The sequence below is a fragment of the Pleuronectes platessa genome, chromosome 12, assembly GCF_947347685.1.
Source record: "Pleuronectes platessa chromosome 12, fPlePla1.1, whole genome shotgun sequence".
In the NCBI taxonomy this organism is placed as follows: Eukaryota; Metazoa; Chordata; class Actinopteri; order Pleuronectiformes; family Pleuronectidae; genus Pleuronectes; species Pleuronectes platessa.
In genome coordinates, this window is record NC_070637.1 from 10,171,810 (window position 1) to 10,191,308 (window position 19,499).

General features: G+C 43.6%; 1 protein-coding gene across 1 annotated transcript in view; it reads right to left on the reverse strand.

Annotated features, from left to right (window-relative positions):
• disc1 (DISC1 scaffold protein) overlaps positions 1 to 19,499 on the reverse strand; it is a 43,569-nt gene that overhangs the window by 12,642 nt on the left and 11,428 nt on the right. The window contains exons 7-10 of the mRNA XM_053436412.1: positions 16,987 to 17,041; positions 15,333 to 15,435; positions 14,967 to 15,155; positions 7,013 to 7,073 (exon numbers count right to left, since the gene is read on the reverse strand). Coding sequence (XP_053292387.1) covers positions 7,013 to 7,073; positions 14,967 to 15,155; positions 15,333 to 15,435; positions 16,987 to 17,041 — 408 coding nt within the window. The remainder of the gene's footprint in view (positions 1 to 7,012; positions 7,074 to 14,966; positions 15,156 to 15,332; positions 15,436 to 16,986; positions 17,042 to 19,499) is intronic.

The window sequence follows — 19,499 nt, forward strand, 5'->3', positions numbered from 1 at the left end:
GGGAGAAATGAATCATTCAGAGATTCTAATTCCATTGACAAAATGTAATGAGAGTGAATGTGCTCTTTGTGCGCTGCCCTTTCTCTTCAAAGAGCCACTGCGGAGATAGGAGGGAGAGCCTGGATGTGTTCATCAGAGCTGGGGTCACTGAGCAGGAGTTCAGGGGGAGGCCGAGAAGATTGCTTTTCTGTTTATCACGCATTCCTCTTCTACTCTCTCGCTCCGACCTTTGTTATATCTCTGATGCAAAGATCCGAGTGTGTATATAGAGGATGGCCATTTAAGCAGCTGCATCTGAAAGCCATACAGTAAAAAGCATTATATGCAGTACGGTCCACCATGGTGATGGCTTTGTTGGAAAGGTTTTATAAATTTGTTTCAATGGAATTCTCCCCCAAAGACTCAAATTTAAGACCTTTGACCTTTGAAATATTCACGTTTAATTCCTAAACAACTAAGGACCCGGGTGATATTTCAGGACCCGAAGCGACTGATCAATTCCCTGCTATTTGCAGAAATCTCTCTCTGTCTTTCTGTAAGTGTCTCACATATCTCAAGAACTTCTCTGCTTATCGGCCCAAGGAAGTGCAGTGTTGAATATGGTGTGTTTTGGACATGTGATATTAATGACAATTGAATAAACAGACGACCAGAGCTGCGACTGGGAAACATCAACATCAGTGATGCTTTCGATTACCACAACAGCACATTCGCAACATCTTACCACTGCTCAATAACTGCAACAGACCACAGGCAGACCACTCCAAACATGCAGGCTTAGAGCAGGCACTGCACTAGTGTTAGAAATCCGGGTAATTGGGCAACATGTCACACAAAATGCTTATGTTCAAGAGTAAAATCTGTTTGTACTTTGCTCATCGTTAACAACCTTTTTTCCACAAATCTTGTGCACGAAACAAACCAAAGCTGACAGGGCTGGGACCAGGACGTGTGTTTTCATATTTATGAGATGGATCAGACATCTTGAAGGAAGAAATGTCCTCTGACTCTGTGCATTGCCGATTCCTAACCCAGGAGGAGATTCTCTGTCACAAACAATAATTCTCACATTGAGTGATTCAGAACGATGAAAAACTATTTCCTACTTTAAACACAAATATATTCTTACATATATGCCACTAGAATATATTCAGTAATTCCACTCAGAGTTTGCGTTCCTGCTGTGCAGTTTGATATGCGAAATTGCTCCATTCTCCATCAAATGTAAACAAACACAAAAGCTCACAGACAATATTATTTAATCTCCCTCTTCGTTCCTCTGTCTCTCTCTCTCAGCGATGAGGTCGTCCGTAAATTGAATGCCACTTGTTTTCCAGCCCATCTCCTGCCTGAAAAGACTGCCAACCTCTGTACGCTGCCAACGCACGCCTCTCAGCCCGGCTCTAACCTTCATTTGGCGAACAGACAATAGAAAAAATTACCCGGCCCGGCCCCCCTGCCCTCACTAATCTGCTACTCAACGCCACTGCTTCTGTATTCTGCCATAGTGGGGATGCGCCCAGTGAGCCATGCCATTGTTATTTGTCTCTTCTGAAGTGGAGAGAGACACACATACACACACATATTTGGGCACATTTGTGTTACTTACACACATGCATGCTTATAAATCACTCTCTGTTGGGTTTCAGTGTTGAACAATCATAAATTCCTCTAAAAATGCCAAAGCCTCCTTCATCCATCACTGAAAGCTCCTCTTCAGCGACAACAACCACAACTCATTACAGACAACTGGCACTGGCTTAAGTGCGCTGAAAACTCAGGCAAAATGTCAGTGCCTAAGCTTCCCTGTGATGGTGGCGTCCTGGTGCCCGTCGGTGTGAACCCGACGCCCGAGGGTTAATTGGTGGCAGCCTCTCGGCCCGCCATCTGACAGTGGCAGGGTGTGGGTGAGCTGCTCTGCTGACGGCCCAGTAATAAGGAGACGAGCAAGGCAGGCAAGCTCCTTCTGCAGTGTCTCAGCCCCCCCTATGGGACTGCTGACTGACAGGACTGCTTTTTCTCTTGGCGTTACGTACGCACACATAAAGCTACAGAGGAGGGATTATAAATACAAGTGTTGAACGAGGGAGCAGCGGTGTGGTCCTGCCGCTACCAGAAGGTTCACTTAGAATCTCCATTAGCTGAAAAGGGACGGAGCAGGTTCACAATCCGTCAGACCACTATACTGAACGCTACCCGGAACCAGGACATACGCTCAGCGGATGTGTGTGAGGACAAGGTCGTGTTTACCCAAGAGGCTTCAAGCATTGGCAAATCTAGATTTTTCTGAATCGGGGGCCATAAAAGGTCCCAAATTTACACAGAGGGGCACATTATATGTCCAACATCCATGCACAATTCATGCTTCAGTAAGATGCACATTTAAGGCATCCCTTGTTTACTTTTAGCTCTGTAGCTTTGATTCCATGCCACACATCATTAAATATACTTGGATAATTGTACTTTGTTAAAGCACATTGTGTTCTTAATAATACTTGTTAACACATTGTCAGATTTATTGTTATAGCATTGTAAGTAAGTGTAATTTTTCTGTGTTTAAAGACTACTGAAAGGACAGGGGCAATTCAGGGGCCAATCAAATGTCAGCCCCGCCTCGTGATCCGGCCCTGGCTTCAAGTAAACAAGTCCAGTCAAGTCAATTTTCCTTGGATCACCTGCATCTTCAGCCTTCACACCTGAATATCAATATCAGTCAGAGTGTGATAAACAGCTCATATCTTTGGACTAAGCTGTTAATTTTGGCTCGTGAACTCGACAAAAACAAAATAAACTTTCGCTTGTCGCCTCATGTCAGTGCCCCTCATGTTGAGTTTACACAAAAGCCATGAACACAAAGTAACACATTCGTTAGAAAATCTAAAATCTTTCACCTTAATCGTGCTGCAGCATCTCAAATAACACCAGCTGACTGGAGGTGCTAATAATATGGTGAAATACAAGGTGTTGACTGCTGCATCAGAGGTGTGATGGATGGTGAATGAAGTGAAGCATTTGTAAGGTGGGTGGCTTGATGTCTGGAGAGGTTTTTACAGCTGTCATTAGAGCAACCGATTTCAGTCTACATCCAGCACTTTACTTTTTCTGTTTGACACATTCAAGGTTTTGGAACTGAAAAGACTTTTTCCACCTATTTCCTTTGTGACTTAAATCTTACAGGAGAACATGTTTTGTCTGGGTATTTAAATGACTACGACACTGGTTGCATTCTATCAAAGATGACTGGCATCCAACACTCAACAGAAGATTGCATAAATATATATATTTATATATATATTAGGAGGCATTTCCTAATGAAACATCTACATAATGTATTCAACAACTGTGCCATGCTTCTAATCTATATAAAATGTGTTTTGTTCTGGTGACACACTTACGGCATCTCCACTGTACCAAACATCCTTTTCTAGTCCTTAGCAAGGAGGAGATAATTGCTTTTTTTCCCCATCCGTCTCCACGGAGACCAGACATCTCCCCAGTACTAATCTGCCTCTCTCCTCCTCCATCCTCTCCTCACCTCCCGTCATCACAGCACTCCATCAGCGATAATGTACATTAGGGGTGACTGCTAAAATGTTCACTGGATGATGGGCGTCCTGTATGTTCATTGAGTCAAGCTGAATTGGTGTTGTTGTGGCAAACTGGAGCTGGTGGAAGCTACCGATTCTCGTCCGAAAGCCAGAGCTGCATTTCTGATTTACTCTGGTTGTGGGAGCTGATCTGATGATTTAGAGCAAATACAATAGAGAAAGAGATGAGAAGGTAAACTACTTCAGGAGTTACCAAAACCTGAGAAGGTGTCGTTTAATATGTTTATCTTTCTCAATGATAATGACCCGGTTCAGTTTTAAAATGAGTGAGTGATCCCATCAAGATTGGTCATCTGAACATTAAGACCACATTGGGAGGTGGTCTGGGTGACACAGCACAAATAATGTGTATACATGCAGGACCATCTACTCAGCTGACGTTCTCTTACCTGCAACTGTTTCACAATGAATCTAAATTATTTTTCTCTACCCATGTGTTGATTTGATTGTGGCAACCACCACTCAGAGTATCAACCTGCTCACTGTAAGCTGGTGACATTCAGCCAGTCTTTTTCTCCTCCCTGCTTTTAAAGCCCTTAGTTTTTGTTGTAGGTTAATTGTCTAGACTACAATTCATTTTTATTTCTTTACAATATATTTGCTTTCAGTTACATGCATGTGTCCCTCCTTTTGTTCAGCATGAGCCAAGGTGTGACACGTATAATCTATATAATAGGCGAGACTGAAAGAGAGCATCACTCTACATAAGAGCTCAATTAAAACAGGACTTAAAAATGCATCAAGTATTCAAACTCTTTTCTAGGCTAAGAATTAAGTTCTCAGCTAAAAGGGCACTCAGAGACTGGATCTGCACCGAATTGTACCTGTTAATAGGTACTAGCAGCACACTTCATATGCCAGATTTTCTTCATGGGATCTCTGCATTATTTGTTGAAAAATTAAATCTTGCAATGAAGAAAGTGGTAAACAAATCCTTGAATGGTTTCTCTCTTGGTCCCTACCCCACCACACCAGTTTAGAATCGGTTCTGGGTTTAAACCCTGCTTCAGTAACCGTCTCTCTGTGTGGAGTTCACATGTTCTCCTCATGTCTGTGTGGGTGTTCTCCGATTAGTCAGGTTTACTCCCCCAGTCCAAACACATGCAGGTTATGATAATTAGCGACTCTGAATTGCCTGTAGGGGTGACTGTGAGTGTGAATGCTTGTTTGTTTTCATATGTCAGCCCTGTGACCTACGCCTGTGACAAACTGGTGGTGTTCCCCGCCTCTCACGCAACATCAGCTGGGATTGGCTCCAGCCTCACAACCTAATGGAAGGATAAGAGGAAGGAAAAAGATCTGCTTCCTGGATTTATAATCTCACACCAGAGTAGAATGAGTAATGAATTTAGAATAAAGAGTTATATATAGTTATTTTTGGGGGTAACTTCAGTAATGCTATTCATCACAGGGAATCTTCTACAATGTTCTCTAAGGCTCTGGATGGATGTTTCCGAAAATGTCTGAACACGACGAGAGTCTACTAGAGTCAGGTTATCAATAACATCAGTATGATTCATCATCTGAGAACCATTTATATTGCAAGAGAATAGCGTGTCACTCCAAAATGGTGGTGGAGAGAATTCAATCTTCATGGCATCTGATGTTTTCAAACCCAGCTTTGAAGGATGTATGACTTAGAGATAGGAGAGTTCTGTGGTCTTTGAACTGTATTAGCAGCTTTTCTAGGTCTTGTTTTTGGGGATAGGTATTTTGTGACAGTGATCCTTTTTGCTGTTTAAGTTATTGAACTTTTATTTCAAGTTATTCTGTTGAAGGAGCATTACTCTTTAAAGGTTTTTTCCATACTGTATGTGTGGAAGTCTGCCTTGTGTATACATACAAAGCCTGTATTTAAAGGTGGATGATATCACTGGATCCAGAAAGTGAGGGCAAAACATCTCTACTGCCACCTGGTGGCTGGCTACAGTATAAATTGTAAACCCTGCAGAGTACCTTTTAGTAGATGGGACATGGCTCATACTAATAAGTCAAAGAACGGCTGAAATAACTTTCTTTGGTGGTTTCTATCATTTTAGGAAGTTCTTATTTCGATGATGTTTGTCTAAATGTTCATTTTTCTTTCTTATTTGATGCTATAAAAATGGCTTGAAACGTCATGATTGACAGCTGAGACTGACTCAGGATTGGCCAAGTGTATATTTATCAGCGGGACCAAACTACAGCAGATCCACCGGCCAATAACTACTGCCTTTGTTTTGGCTTCTTTACTGGATAGTGGGGGGAAGTGGAGCCGTGTCGTCCATCTTTATATACAGTCTGTGGTACACATCAATAGTGCTTTTACTCAAAATACCTCGTCCAGTGAGTCATTTTTGCTGCTATATCGTTTTTTCCCCCCATTCAATACTTTTGTGTGTTTGAAAAATCAAACGCACAAAAAACAAAGCGTCCACCCGCCCTATTGACAGAAAAGGTTCAGAGTCATGTTTCCCTGCTGGGCCCTGAGATCGCAGCCGCGTCAGCCCTTGACCCCAGAGACCCTCAGGCTGTACATCCCTAACAACAAACCACCCTACAGAAAGTGACTGAGTCCTGGCTCCCATCCAAAGCAGTGACCCTGCCTCTCTCAAGGATGCACCACAGACATCTCCCCCTTCTCACACTCCACAAACAGAAACAAAGGTCACACAGACACACTGGCTCTGACAATACCAGCTTTTCCCTGCTTACAGGGAGCCTGGGATTCCTGACCTGAAGAGAGAAGAAGAGACTGAGTGGAAGACACAGCTCATATGGTGAACACAGAAACCAGCTCTATTCAACCAATCTGCTAAATACAAATGGTGGAAAAACGCAGCAGAATCAGAATGAGCTGATCGAATCGCAGCTGCTCGGCCCTGACTGTATGTCAGTGTGTCTGCTGGAGAGACGAGCTGAACAGCTCTAATCTCCATAAGGAAGCATAAACAGACGTGTGGTGTCATCAGTTCACTGGGTTCCTCGCCCTCTGCTGGAAGAGTCCCAGCCGCTCAGCACACAGCAGGGGCGACCACCCGCAACACAACACACACATCCTCAGTGATTTAGGGGCTACGGGACGCAGATAGAGATAATGAAACGGAGAGGATGCTTTACAGATGTGTGTGTGTGGGGGGGGGGAACTGAGCTGAAAACATAAAGATATAGAAGATATGTGAAAAGGTGGGAGGAGGAGGACAAAGTGCACAGATGGTGAAATGGAGGGAAACGGGAGAAAGGGGCTCTGGGAGACAACAGCATGAGGGAAGGGTGTGAGTACATGGGGTGATGTGTTGGGGAGACAGCGCTCTAATTAGAGGACGACAGAGGTGAGAGGAATGTCCTCGGAGGCTGCTGCTCTGTTTACGTCCCCGTGCTGTGGAATATTGAGTCTCCTGTGTACAATGCCTCTGTACACTTACCTGTGCAGCCTGTCCTCCAACAGCTCGATATACTTGGTGGTGTTCTCTTTCAGTCGGCTCTCTGTGTGGAGAGGGAAGCACAGGGAGAACAGCAGCCTGTTACTTGCACTTCATTTACTACTTTTATTAGCCGTGCAGGCGTATCCTAGCAACAAATCACAGCTCTAATACCATTAAGAACAGCGTTGACATTAGCTATCTGGTACACAGGCTCTATTAGGAGCGGTAGTCGTCACTGTTAGCGATGGTATTGTGGGGAGAAACCGCAAGAGCACAGTTCAGCACAAAAGCCCAGATGGCTCCCGCTCTCTTTTTAGACAAAGAAAGAAGTGAAGAAAGATGATTCCCACTGCTCGGAGAGGGGATACAATTGGAGACGGCCGCGGGGTAAAAAGGAGATTTCTATTGTGGCAAAGGTCCTCTTATGGTGCCAGATTTTTCTGTGGGGCATAAAGTGGGATGGATGGCTTATGTTGCTTCCGGCGCCCTCCTGCCAGCAGTGAGCTGCGCCGGAGGAGGCAGAGGCAGGCTGGCTAAGCGCTAGTCAGGACGGAGAGGAGGGCAAATCTCAGCGTCGTTAACAAGCTCATGTATGAAACATGAGAAGATGCCCCCCCAGCAGCAGCAAATCTTTGAACACAATAGGATGCACTTATACACAACTGCACCGCATATATATGTGCACACAAGCTATAACATTCAATACGACCCACCTCCTCTCGAGGGAAACACACACACACACACACAGACACACACACAGACACACACACACACACACACACACACACACACACACACACACACACAAACAAACACACAAAGCTGTCGTGAAAAATCTGGCCATCAAAACATCTGTACAACTCAACAACCAGTCAGATTCGATGGTTTCCCACACCGTCACCCATCGCAGGATAGATCTGAGAAGGCATGAAATAATTTACATATTCTTACACTATTGTTCAGTTAGAGACTTTTTTTACAGTCTTCTCTACAAGCATTAGGGCCATAAGGAAGAAAAATTATAATGTGATTTATCATGAGAATAGTGTTAATATCGGGGAAAACCTGTGCTTGCCAGAGTGTCACTCCCTCTGGATCTAAAATGTTGATTAGCAATGTGATTGTCGTCATTGTAAATCTCTTTTAATGTCACACAGACGTATCCCACGACAGGTTTACAGTTGCCCAATACCAAACATATCCTCCTCCACAAAAGGGATATATCTCAATATTCATAATTTTGACACAGCTAAAAGGCTGACATAAAAAACTCCCCCTACACTTAATATTACTTTTTCTCACAACTTTATGCTCATAATATTATGACTTTTTTTTCTCCAAATCTTATAATAATATTCTGTTGTTCTTTCATGCAATAAACTGGATACATTTATCCATGCAATTCTGTAAAACAATAATAAATACTCTCAGAGGGAATTGACCTAAATTTCGACAGCAGCCAGCAATCAATATCAAACATCTCATCAAATCAGAATAAGGGTATTTAACAAAAAATCTAACTATTACTTTAATAGAGTAAATACTATCCCCCCAAAAAAATATAATTTGCATAAATTGCTTCATTTTAAGGAGACATGAGCCCAAAAAATGTTTTGGAAGCTACTTTAGTGTAAGGCCATTTAGCTCGCTCACATTGATTCTGGCTGACAGAGAGAGAAAGTCACCTAATTGGCTGTTCTGAATCACACAGAGGTTTGAAATGCAATTTGTATCATTGTCTTGATGGTGGTTATTAGACAGCTTTGGCTTCGAGATGAGACAGGATGGGGGCTGGCACAGTGGGAAGTAAAGGAAAGTGTTACACACACACACACGGACACACACACACACTCACGCTTATATCTCCAGGACTTCAGAGGACATTAAATAGACATTCATTTTTCTCGACACTACTTAACCATAACTACTTCCCTAAGTCAAAACTTACCCTGACCTTAAATGTCTTCCCCTTAAAGTTTAATGACACGTCCCCATAATGTGGCTATGTAAACAGATTTGGGTCCCCACAACATGAGTGAAATGAACACCACACACATGCATACACACATGTATTCCTGTCAACACTTTGGTGCAGAAATTAGATAATGACTTTGGAGATAGTCGGGCTATTTCTAGCGCTTGCATGTGCATGTCACAGAAAGTGAAATCTCGCTGGAGAGTCGTCTTCTTTGTGGCCAAATTTGCTCAATCAGAGGGAAGACTGAGGCCGCGGGAGTAGCTATCAAATATCTGCTGAGCGGATCTAGTGTTCGTGGACCAGACAGCTCACTTACCAGCCCTCTAATTGCTGTGTGAGATCCTATCCTACCTGACAGAGTCTCCCGCGTCAACTTCCATTCATGCTGGCTGCGTTAAGAAGCGTGCAAGGAGATAGCCACTGAATAATACATGGGGGCATTAGGACTGACTCTGGATGGTGCAGAGCATGTACAGATGCGAGAAGACAAAGTAGGCTCCAGCTCCAACAACAGCGAGAGACAGATTTAGAAATCACTTATTGTGAGGAATGGAAAGAGTCAACAGGAAAGGCAGATGAAGATGGGAGATGCAGGCGTGAGGGTATCAACCGTTAACTTGATATTTCCTCCGACGCTGACGCTGCTACACGCCGAGTAGAGTCGGAGCGCCATCCTGTCGTCATGCCAACCGGTGGCAAAAACTAGCGAGCCTCTTTCCGAGCGTGACAGATGAAAATAATCTTTTCTTTATAGAGTGGGACAAGACATCAAGCCGCAGAGCCTCCTCCTGCACTGAGTGGAACCCGAGCACTGGGAGGTATGATCACTTCCTGTATAGTCTGCGGGAGGCGGCTGTCATTGGCAAGCCATGTGAATAAAACTGCTACTAAAAAAAAAAACATAAAGAAGAGAGAGCCACTCTGCTCGCCCCTAATACAAGCGGCAGTGGATTCAGTGTTAAAGGAACTTCACAAAGGAATTCACAGAGGCCGTGCTGGAAAATTCATGAGCTCAGCCTCCCCTCACCCCAGTGATCCCAGCGGGCGCTAACCATCGCTGATTGTTGCCAAGGACCCCGGCCAAAATCGAAGAGGGCCACTCATTCACAACACAAACAGAACTGGGACACCATTGAAAGATGATGAGAACGACTGGATGTTGCACGGAGGCCGTTTGCTCCACGCAGGTCAAAACACTCATTCATTAGTCTAATGAAGAAATAATTACTTCAGCGATAAAGACGTAGAGTTTATAAAAAAAAAGATGAATCTAATGATTAGAATCAGTGATGTAGACGGATAAGGCAAATGGAGCAGAGATACCATCTCGCACGCCGATGCACAATTTGCGATGATGAAGTTATGGTCTTTAATGAGCCTGTAGAAGTTAACGACGGCAAGGTGTTTGGAGTCGCTGCTGCATTATAAGCATTTAAACAACTCTCTAATTGAAAGTGAATAATGCAGTAATTTTTTCACTGCGTTGCAACAATAAAAGCCGCCAACATCTGTGAGGCCTCCATTTTGTCAAACAAATTAGAGGCGGCTCCGTGCTAACGCAGCACCGGCGGTATGCGTGTTGTAAAAGCTTGCACATAATAAGGCAGAAGAGAAATTGTGTGTCTTTGTAATTGAGTTTAAGGCACTGACTGTGATTAATGTGTTTAAGCTCTGCTCGGGCTGTTTGAGTGCGGCTGCACAGCAGGTAGCACAAACACATTGTCAGCATATGCAGGAAACTCACAACGTATGGTTGCATCTGATCCTAAGAGCAGCCCAGCACCACGGCTAATGGAGGAAGAGGGACAGGCTGATCTCTTACACAGACAATAACGCACGGGGCTTTGATGCAGTAGGTTCACAAAGGAGAGTTAAAACTCGCCGACCACAGCCAGCACTGTGGAACATATCGTGGGGCTGTGCATGAACACACAACAAATGGGATCCTTTTACAAAAAAAATGTGATCTATTCCAAAGCTGTGCAAGGTGTGGGTATATGTTTCAGTTCAGGGTGCTGAATCCATCTGACTGAGAAGTTGGACACGCTCACTGTCCTTATAACTCAAAGCCAACTCCGTAAGTGGGTTTAAAAGAGAATCCAAACTTATTTTTGCTGTGGGCTGCAGAATAGGATTTGGTGGGAGGCCCAACAACAGAGGAACTCGCCCAAAATCTTTGCTGAATAGAATGGCATGCAAATTCCATCAAGCTGCCCAGTTTCACACACTCATTCATATATCAAAATCAGGCCCTGAAGACCTTTGACCTACTCTATAAGAAAGAACTAAAATCATCTTATTTCAGAAACAATTTTTTGCTTTAATCAAGTAGATTAAATGATTTTTCTAAATAGTCAAAAGAACCAAATAATCCTCTGTGATTGTTTCCGTTCTAAACTAGAAGAGTTCTCAGGCCTTTAAATTCAAGCTGCACCAAATTACACACACAGTTTCCTAAATGTGACTTTTCATCAAGATCCACAAATTATTCTCTGGGAAAATGGTGAAATTTCTGTAACTGCTCTACCTCACTTTCGTCTGTGTGGTACAGATTCAAAGAAAAGCCACTGAGTGATGCAGTGACGGCAGCTCCTGCAGTGATGCCTCCCTCGACTTCCTTTGTTTTGTTTGGTCATTCTTCTGAGTACGGACGCTGTGATTCTCCTTACAATCACAATGGAATTACATCACACGGAAAAAATTGAAACTGGCAAAACTTCAGAGACAAAAGCCAGGAGGAAAAAACTCCTCCCGGGTCCACTTAACCACCACACCGCTCTCAATCATTCAGGCGCTCTTTAGGAGAAGAGCTGTCATACGTTCCATCAAGTCCTCAACAGTAGCACCATGAAAGAGGCAGCGCCATGAATAAATCATAAACCTCCTCGCCTCCACCGCTGGCACTCCATTAAGAGGAAACAGCATTTGTCTAATAATGCAGAGTGACGGTATTTTGATGTGCACTTGATTTGTTGGACAGGTGCGCATGGTGGAGATTGACCTGGACGGGCTGCATGACCTGGACTGGAGCGGGAGCTGGGGGAAGAAAGAGTGATGCTGGAGATCGAGCAAAAAGACATACAAATAAAGACTAATTAAACGTGTTGGAGCCGAACAATTTACTGTCTTCATCACTGAGAGCCCAGTGACCTGCCTGCTACAGCATACGTGGCATCCTGCATACTAACAGCAGCATTAGAAGAATACTTGGATAAATCAAGAGAGACACACACACACACACACAAACACACACACACACTTACACTGCTGCCACACTCGAACGTCCTCACTCCTGGGGGTCACTTACGCATCTTACTCAGCTCCTCAATTATTTATTGGTAAATTTAGTCTTACTCCAGATCTCCCCTGGGGACAGAATTATACTCTCAGCAGGGAATCAGACCAGCGGCTTTAATGGCTTTGGTATTCATCAGTGCTCTTGCCATGTGGCAATTAGGCACATAATGGCTCCCAGGCCAAAAAAGCCCTACACAACCAGAGGGCGGAGATGCTCAACAAGCAAAAGCTGTGTAAACGTATGGAGATTTTGTCATGGTATAGCTGCCCGGTGTGTTGCTGTAAAGCTCTACACTATGACAGCAGTTGTTCATGAACAGGAATTATGATTTCTTGTTTAAAGATGTCGCCAGTGTCCTCATCATGTGCTAGAAACACCGCCTCAGAAACCCAACGGATGGCCATCTTGACTTTGAAGTAGACAGTAATTTCTAATCCCCTCCAGCTACAGAAATGGTAATGTTCTGTTTGTGGGCTATCAGGTTCCAGCGAGCTTGTGCCAGCCCCTTATTACCAAAAAGGATGACAGCTTAATGAGCCCCTTGCTCGGTGTCAGCAACACATAGTGAAATCGCGCCCATGCTGCCGTATTGTGTGCCCCCACTTGAGCATTTAGGCAAGCCACACGCAACCAATCATTAACTTGCCGTCTCTTCCCACATTTGTGATGCGTTGCCCACCTGACTCCCCCCCCCCCCCCTTTTCCTTTGTTTAACAAGAAGGTTCGCGTGCCACTGGTTTTCCCAGCCTCCGCGTCCTCGAGAGCTGCGTTGCTCTGCGTGAGGCACTCAGTGTGTGTTCAGGGAAGAGACGTGAACTTGAATGTGTCTTTGCTGGTTGTCAGGGAGGAGATTAATGTTGTCCCCGGTTGTCACGGTGTTCAAGAAGGTGCCTCAGCAGCAGAAATCCGGCAGGTGACTGAGTTTCATGCTCACGGTCGGAAGGAAAAGAAACATACTTGGTTTTTGCGAGTGAAAAGGATTGATTTCTGCAACAATAATATGAAATCATGTAAATGACATGAACAAAAGTGCGTGCATTAGCATAAACACTCAATGCAACTCACCCTGCTTGCAACAATGAAAGGGTGCCCCCTAGTGGCAGCAGATGGTGCATTCCAGACAAGACAATGGCTAATAGTGAGACTGCAGCCACAGGCCTTTATGACAAAGTGTATGCTAGATGGCTGATTGCATTGCTTGGAGTTGCAGCAATCGCCCCTGATCCAGAGCGCTCATCTCAAGACCCCCACGACCTGACCCAGCCAACGTCACCTCACCGCTCCACACCCCTGACTCAGAGCCTCAGAGAGTGAAGTGACCTTTTTTATTTAGCTTTTTAGAAATGCCCGTGTGACTGATGGACTAGAGAGAGTAGCACTGCAGGTGGTGCCGTCAAAATCCATTTATCTCTCTGCTAGCGCCAGGAGGACAAACCCCCTCCCCACATCCAACTCTAAAAAGCAAGCCCCCTCTTTGAGCGGTATTAAGATCTCCTCGTGTATGTGTGTGCGTGTGCGTGTGCGTGCGTGCGTGCGTGTGTGTGCGCGCGCGCGTGTGTGTTTGCGCTGATACACCATGTCTGCACTGAGTGGCTTGGAGGTAATTGGCTACTTCACACAATCTAAAGCTCATTTCCCCTGCACACCACCACCAGCCCCTCCACCCCCTCCTCTTAACAGCTGCCAATCCTGCTGGCAAATCATTTGATGCCAAGTCCCCGCTGACAGCAGATCACTTCTGCTTCGTTTGGGAGAAAAGTCATCGTCCATTGATGTCCTCCCAGCGTGCAGCAGCATCGAGACAGAACTTCTCTTTCAAAGAGCAGTTTGGGTTGATATTTAAAAAAGAGGTGGATTCAAAGAAAAAGAGGTAGCTTTTAAAAAAAAGACAACAAATGCTCTCTTGTCTCAGTGGGCAGGTGAAACAACACAGCAGTGTTCTTTCAGGTAGCTGTGCATGTATTTTACATGGTACTTTTACTTATTTGTTAACCTTAGGCTACATCCATACTACTATGTTTTCATTTTAAATCGCATCAACTCTGCTACATATATATTTATTTAGTCTGGACAGGCAGAAAAGAGATGTTTGGAAATGATGGCGTAGACGCTTACAGATGCTTGCTGATTGGGTCTTGTTGTTCATTAGGCTCCTATCACATGATCTCCCTCGGGAAGAAAACTACCTGCATCAGCCTCGGCTGCCAGTGTATAACGCAACGTGGATAATCCATTACAAGTGACGTTGACCTTGTTCTTTACCTTGTGTATTAAGCTGTCGTGCAGTTATGTCCTGCATTTTGAAATGATAAAACAATCAACATACTGTATGTAGGTGACAAGCTAATATTAAAGCAATTTTTGACAATTCTGAAACCAACAACCAAATGCTTCAGGACGCGCATGCCCAATGTACCTGAGTGGTCATGTGACTTGCATTTTCAGGCGTGTTAGTATGGACAGGCAGCAAAACTGATACGGAGCCAAACGCTCATGCGGACAGAGTTTGCATTAGTTTGAAAACACCATATTCCAACCAAAACGTAATGTGGATGTAGCCTTGAAAGACTCTTAACTGCATTGATGAGGATGATTTGCCGCTGTAAGTTCTTTCCTATTTCACACTGCAGTTTGATCTTTCCATGTGATCTTGATACAGACTGGCCTTGGTGACTCACCGTGCAGGGCCTCCCTCTGCTCCAGCTCCTGCCTGAGCTGCTGCCTCTGCTCCTTCATCCTGGCCAGGTCCTGGCTGCTCCCCGAGCTGAGGCTGTGCAGCCTCTTGGTCAGGGCCTCCAGACGATCCCGCTCCTGGTACACCGCCTTCATCTCAGCCTTCAGCTCCTTGGCACTGCTGAAGTCATTACCTGCACCAGCGCACCACAGCAGGACATTAAAACTTACACTGTCCAATAATGGGTGCCATGATCATTAATGGCATAATTAAGCAAGGCTAATGGCGGGCGATCCAAGTCAATGAGGTAAATAAAAAGACGTGAACTCTGTGCAGGGCTGTACTTGGGTGTGGTTGAGCGGGGATTTACCTGAGATGGCCGCCAGTTTGGCTTCATGCAGAGCCAAAAGCTGTGTTTCAGTCTCACTGACTTTCCTCCTTAGGCTGCTTCCCAGCCTCTGACTCATGACCACCTGGGGAAAAGAGGGAGGAAAAGAGGCAGAGGAGAGAGCGAGAGAGAGGGAGGGAGGGAGAGAGGGAGAAAAGGAGGGGACAATGGTAACTAACAAAACCGTTGCAGACACATGGATCCCACAGGAAGCATTGCTCATCTTCAATTCTGCTTTCATTTTATTTCTTACAAGACCTTACAGATTAATTTCTGTCCTCCTGGCCCTGCGTTGAATACGCACCAGAGCATCAACGTCAACGTGTTACCTTGTCGATAACCTTTACAAAGAAAAAGAGTATGTCTCCTTTTCGAGTGGACGGACAGGGAAATGTGAAATCTCCATAAAGGAAGCTATTAGAATGTCAGCGGGGAAAAAGGCCCTGAATGTCACAGTCCTGCTGGGGAGGCAGCACCTCAGATCTGCAGCTTTCACAGAGGGGTTGATGGCTTCAGATACAACCTGTCTGGCCCCATCTGCCCTCACCCTGCCCTTTACACCTCTCGTCTTTCTAATGTATTCACTTTGAAGTGCGGCCAGATACAATCCCCATGATGAGCTTCCCTCTTTTGAGGAACTATTCTCACCGTTCAAAGGGATGTGCAGCCAGAATATCTGACGCATATTCTCGTCGAATCTGACACAGTTTTGTGCAACACTTTGAAAAGGCTGTCAAATAGGTTGATATTTCTGAGGCAGAACATCTCCAGGGAGTTTTCTTCCCCAGAAATACAGACAACGGTTCTCTCCAACAGCCTTGCATCATTTTTATTTCACACGTTACATGGACTCGGAGCTGCTTTTCAAACTGCAGAAATCCTGACATGAGGTGATTTGATTTCAAAACATCCGGCCATTTGTCGGTTTTGAAAAAGTCAATAGAGAAACTGAAAAGTTGCTTTCATGGCAGCGATCGTTTTGTCACAGCAGGTGTTCCATTTTCCACATGGTGGATGTCTCATTTAGCAACAGAGTTTCATTTCAACTGAAAAAATGGACAAACTTAGGACTGTGGTAAAAGTGTCTATTCAATGAGAAGGATTTATGTGTCTATATTTATATAGACACATATATAAAAATATATTCATATTCATAAAATCCCTATGGTCATATAAAGCCTTGATATTTATATATGTATGTATATATTTATATTCTGATAACCATATACAAAGCCATACATATTCAGACACAAAACCTTAATATTACAAAGGCTCAATATTCCTCTGAACTGAAGTAGTAGCCTGAACCAAACAGTTGATGCTTGGTTTCTAAAGAACATAGTAACAGTAAAAATGTATTTTATGGAGGATTTATTCCAATTTAAATCTCCTGCCATTTCTGCCAACAACTGTGGAGAGTTCACCGGCTTTTGTCAAACAGAAAACAGCCCATGAATTCGAACTTTAACATTTCATTTCGTTGGCCCATTTAACACAATGCAGCTGGCACACAACAAATCCTGTCTGCTCTGACTGACTACTCCTTTGATATTCAAACACTTCCAATCATTGCTGGCATCCTGAGGCGAGGCTGAGCTCTTGTGAGGTAAATTGGGTCAGAGGAGCAGTGGCTTACTTTAGCTGTGGCTTCCTTGATGGACAGATTCAATGCCTGCTCCTGCTCCTGCAGCCTGCAAAAAATGAAATAGATAGAAAATGATTCAGTTCCATCTGGCAGCTAAATACACACATCAGGAAATACTGAGTCTGTTTAAGTGTTATACAGAGATATAGAAGATCCTTGCGGACATAGCAACAAATTTGTTTTTTTATTTCCATTGAAAGACCGGACTTTTACTTTGAAAATCATTATTCTTTTGCATTTGCTTGAACTTCTAATAACCTATAATGCCAACCTTTTGCTGCAGCTCAGACATCCAAAACAATTAGCAAAAAGACACTAAAACAAACTTAGTCAGATGATTATGATAGATTTGATGATAATGGTTGTTATAACAAAAATATTGATATCAGCAGCAAAGAAAACTGAAATAACTGATCTGTGGCCACATGAGGGCAGCAGAAACGCAGCATTGATTTATCATCATCTTTTCAATTGATGTGGCAAACACTTGTTTATTTGCTCATCCAGCAGATGCACAGCTGATACAGAGAAACAATGTGATTCATTTGGAGTAGTGTTTGTGGCCCAGAGTTAAAAATTAACAGTGTTCACCGTCCACTTAACTCAGGGAACACTGGGTGGTCAGTGAACACTGAGAGCGAATCAGAGCAGAGAAGATGTGGTTTAGAAAAGTTCCATTAGTTCATATCTGCTGGTTAATTCTGTCTATTAAATAATGATGAATTCAACTGTGAGATTACAGCTGCTGAGCACGGAAGAGTGCAGCCAAACTTCAAAATTCAATTTCTCAATATAAAACGTTATTGTTTTTTTTACAATTAAAAAGATCCACATTTGTTGGTTTAGAGAAGCTATGTTTCCCCACAAGTGAAGTAAGTTGGATGGACGTTCTCTTACAATTATAAAAACAGAATATGGTACAGAGAAATAAGTTGAAAAATGGACGATACGTTAATTTAGAGGAGAAAAGTGGATCCGGCCAAACACGTCTAACTGATGTGCAAAGATTGAGTTGGTCGTCTAAATATGAAACTTATAAATTAGCCAGTTATTTGGAGAAAGTCTTTGAGAAGAGAAAAATTACTTTGAGTCGTTTTATCTATATGTTATATAACTAAGCCTAAGTGGCTTTTCTGTTTTTCTTATTCCCACATGTTTTGTTTATATAAATACCTGGAGATGTATGTGTTATACATGGGGGTGTCTTGTGATGAAGTCAGCTCAGCAAATAAAAGGTTGTGAGATGATTTGCTCCGTAGTCACAGCTTCAGTTTGATGAAATTCAATTTAAATCTAAAGGCTTCACTATTCCTAATAATCACAACCTCTACAGCAGCGTCCGTGATAAGAAAAACAGAAGATACCATTAAATTTGTTTTCATTGACTGGCTCATTAGATTTAACTGTGGTGATGAATAGTTCCGCTCAGGTGTAATCACGGTAATGTAAACATGCAAACAGGACAAACCATTAAGGTCAAATTATTTGTTGACAGAGACATAAATCAATTCATAGATGAGGGGGGGGAAAGAGCATAAAATCCATTAAGCACAACACAGTCACCTTGAGACAGTCCCAGTTGTCTCATATCATAAAAATCTGTCTGCCCTTTACATGTTATTCAAGGGGATGTTCGGGGTAAGTCAGAGTAGAACGTTGGCTCTGAACATCAGTGTTCGACACCTGTTTCAGCTCCTCCGGAAAGTGAGGATTTCTTTCAACCGGTAACTACAAGAAAAAGCACCTTGATACGAGAGAGAAAAAGCCCCTGTGGTATTTGGAAAGAGAGCTGCAGCACTATCATCCCGATGACCCCGAAGCGAGCCGCCTGAAGATGCTCGGCGGCTGAATATCCAATCTGAGGTCGCAGTTTCAATCAGCAGCCAGAATAAATGCGTTCCAGTCGGGGTGAGAATATGCCAGATATCAAATGATGCCAGTGATGGTGGGTCACGCCACCGAGAGAGCGATAAGTACAATTTACATGTCTTCCTAACGAGTGGCAAGACAGAGAGGCTTTCCACGGTGCACCCTCGCAGGCTATTAACTTCGGAGGAGGTGATGCAAAGTAATCATTTGCATCTGAGAGAAAAACCATTAAAATTCCAAGCAGGTTCAGGCAGGTGTAAGAAAAAAGGATCGAGGGCACAGGGGAGCAGAGGAGTGAGGCTCCTCCATGCGCCCTCTCTGATTCTGCAAATAAACAAATCATTCCTCTTTAAGTCGTATAAATCAGTGCATCACATTACATTCAAGTGGTAGGCACGTTGGTCTAAAAATAAAACTATAGTATAATGCAGCCAGCATCCATCATAATTGTATGTGCACTCTACCCAACCTCCAAAGGTGCGTGTAATTTTCACTATTTCTGGATTGTGATAACACCATATATTCAGTATGTAACACTGTAGTTATTTTAAATGTTAATTTGAACTTAAAACTTTCTTCTGTTCGATATATTGAGAATGAAAGTTATATTTAGGATACCACTGTGTTTATCAGAG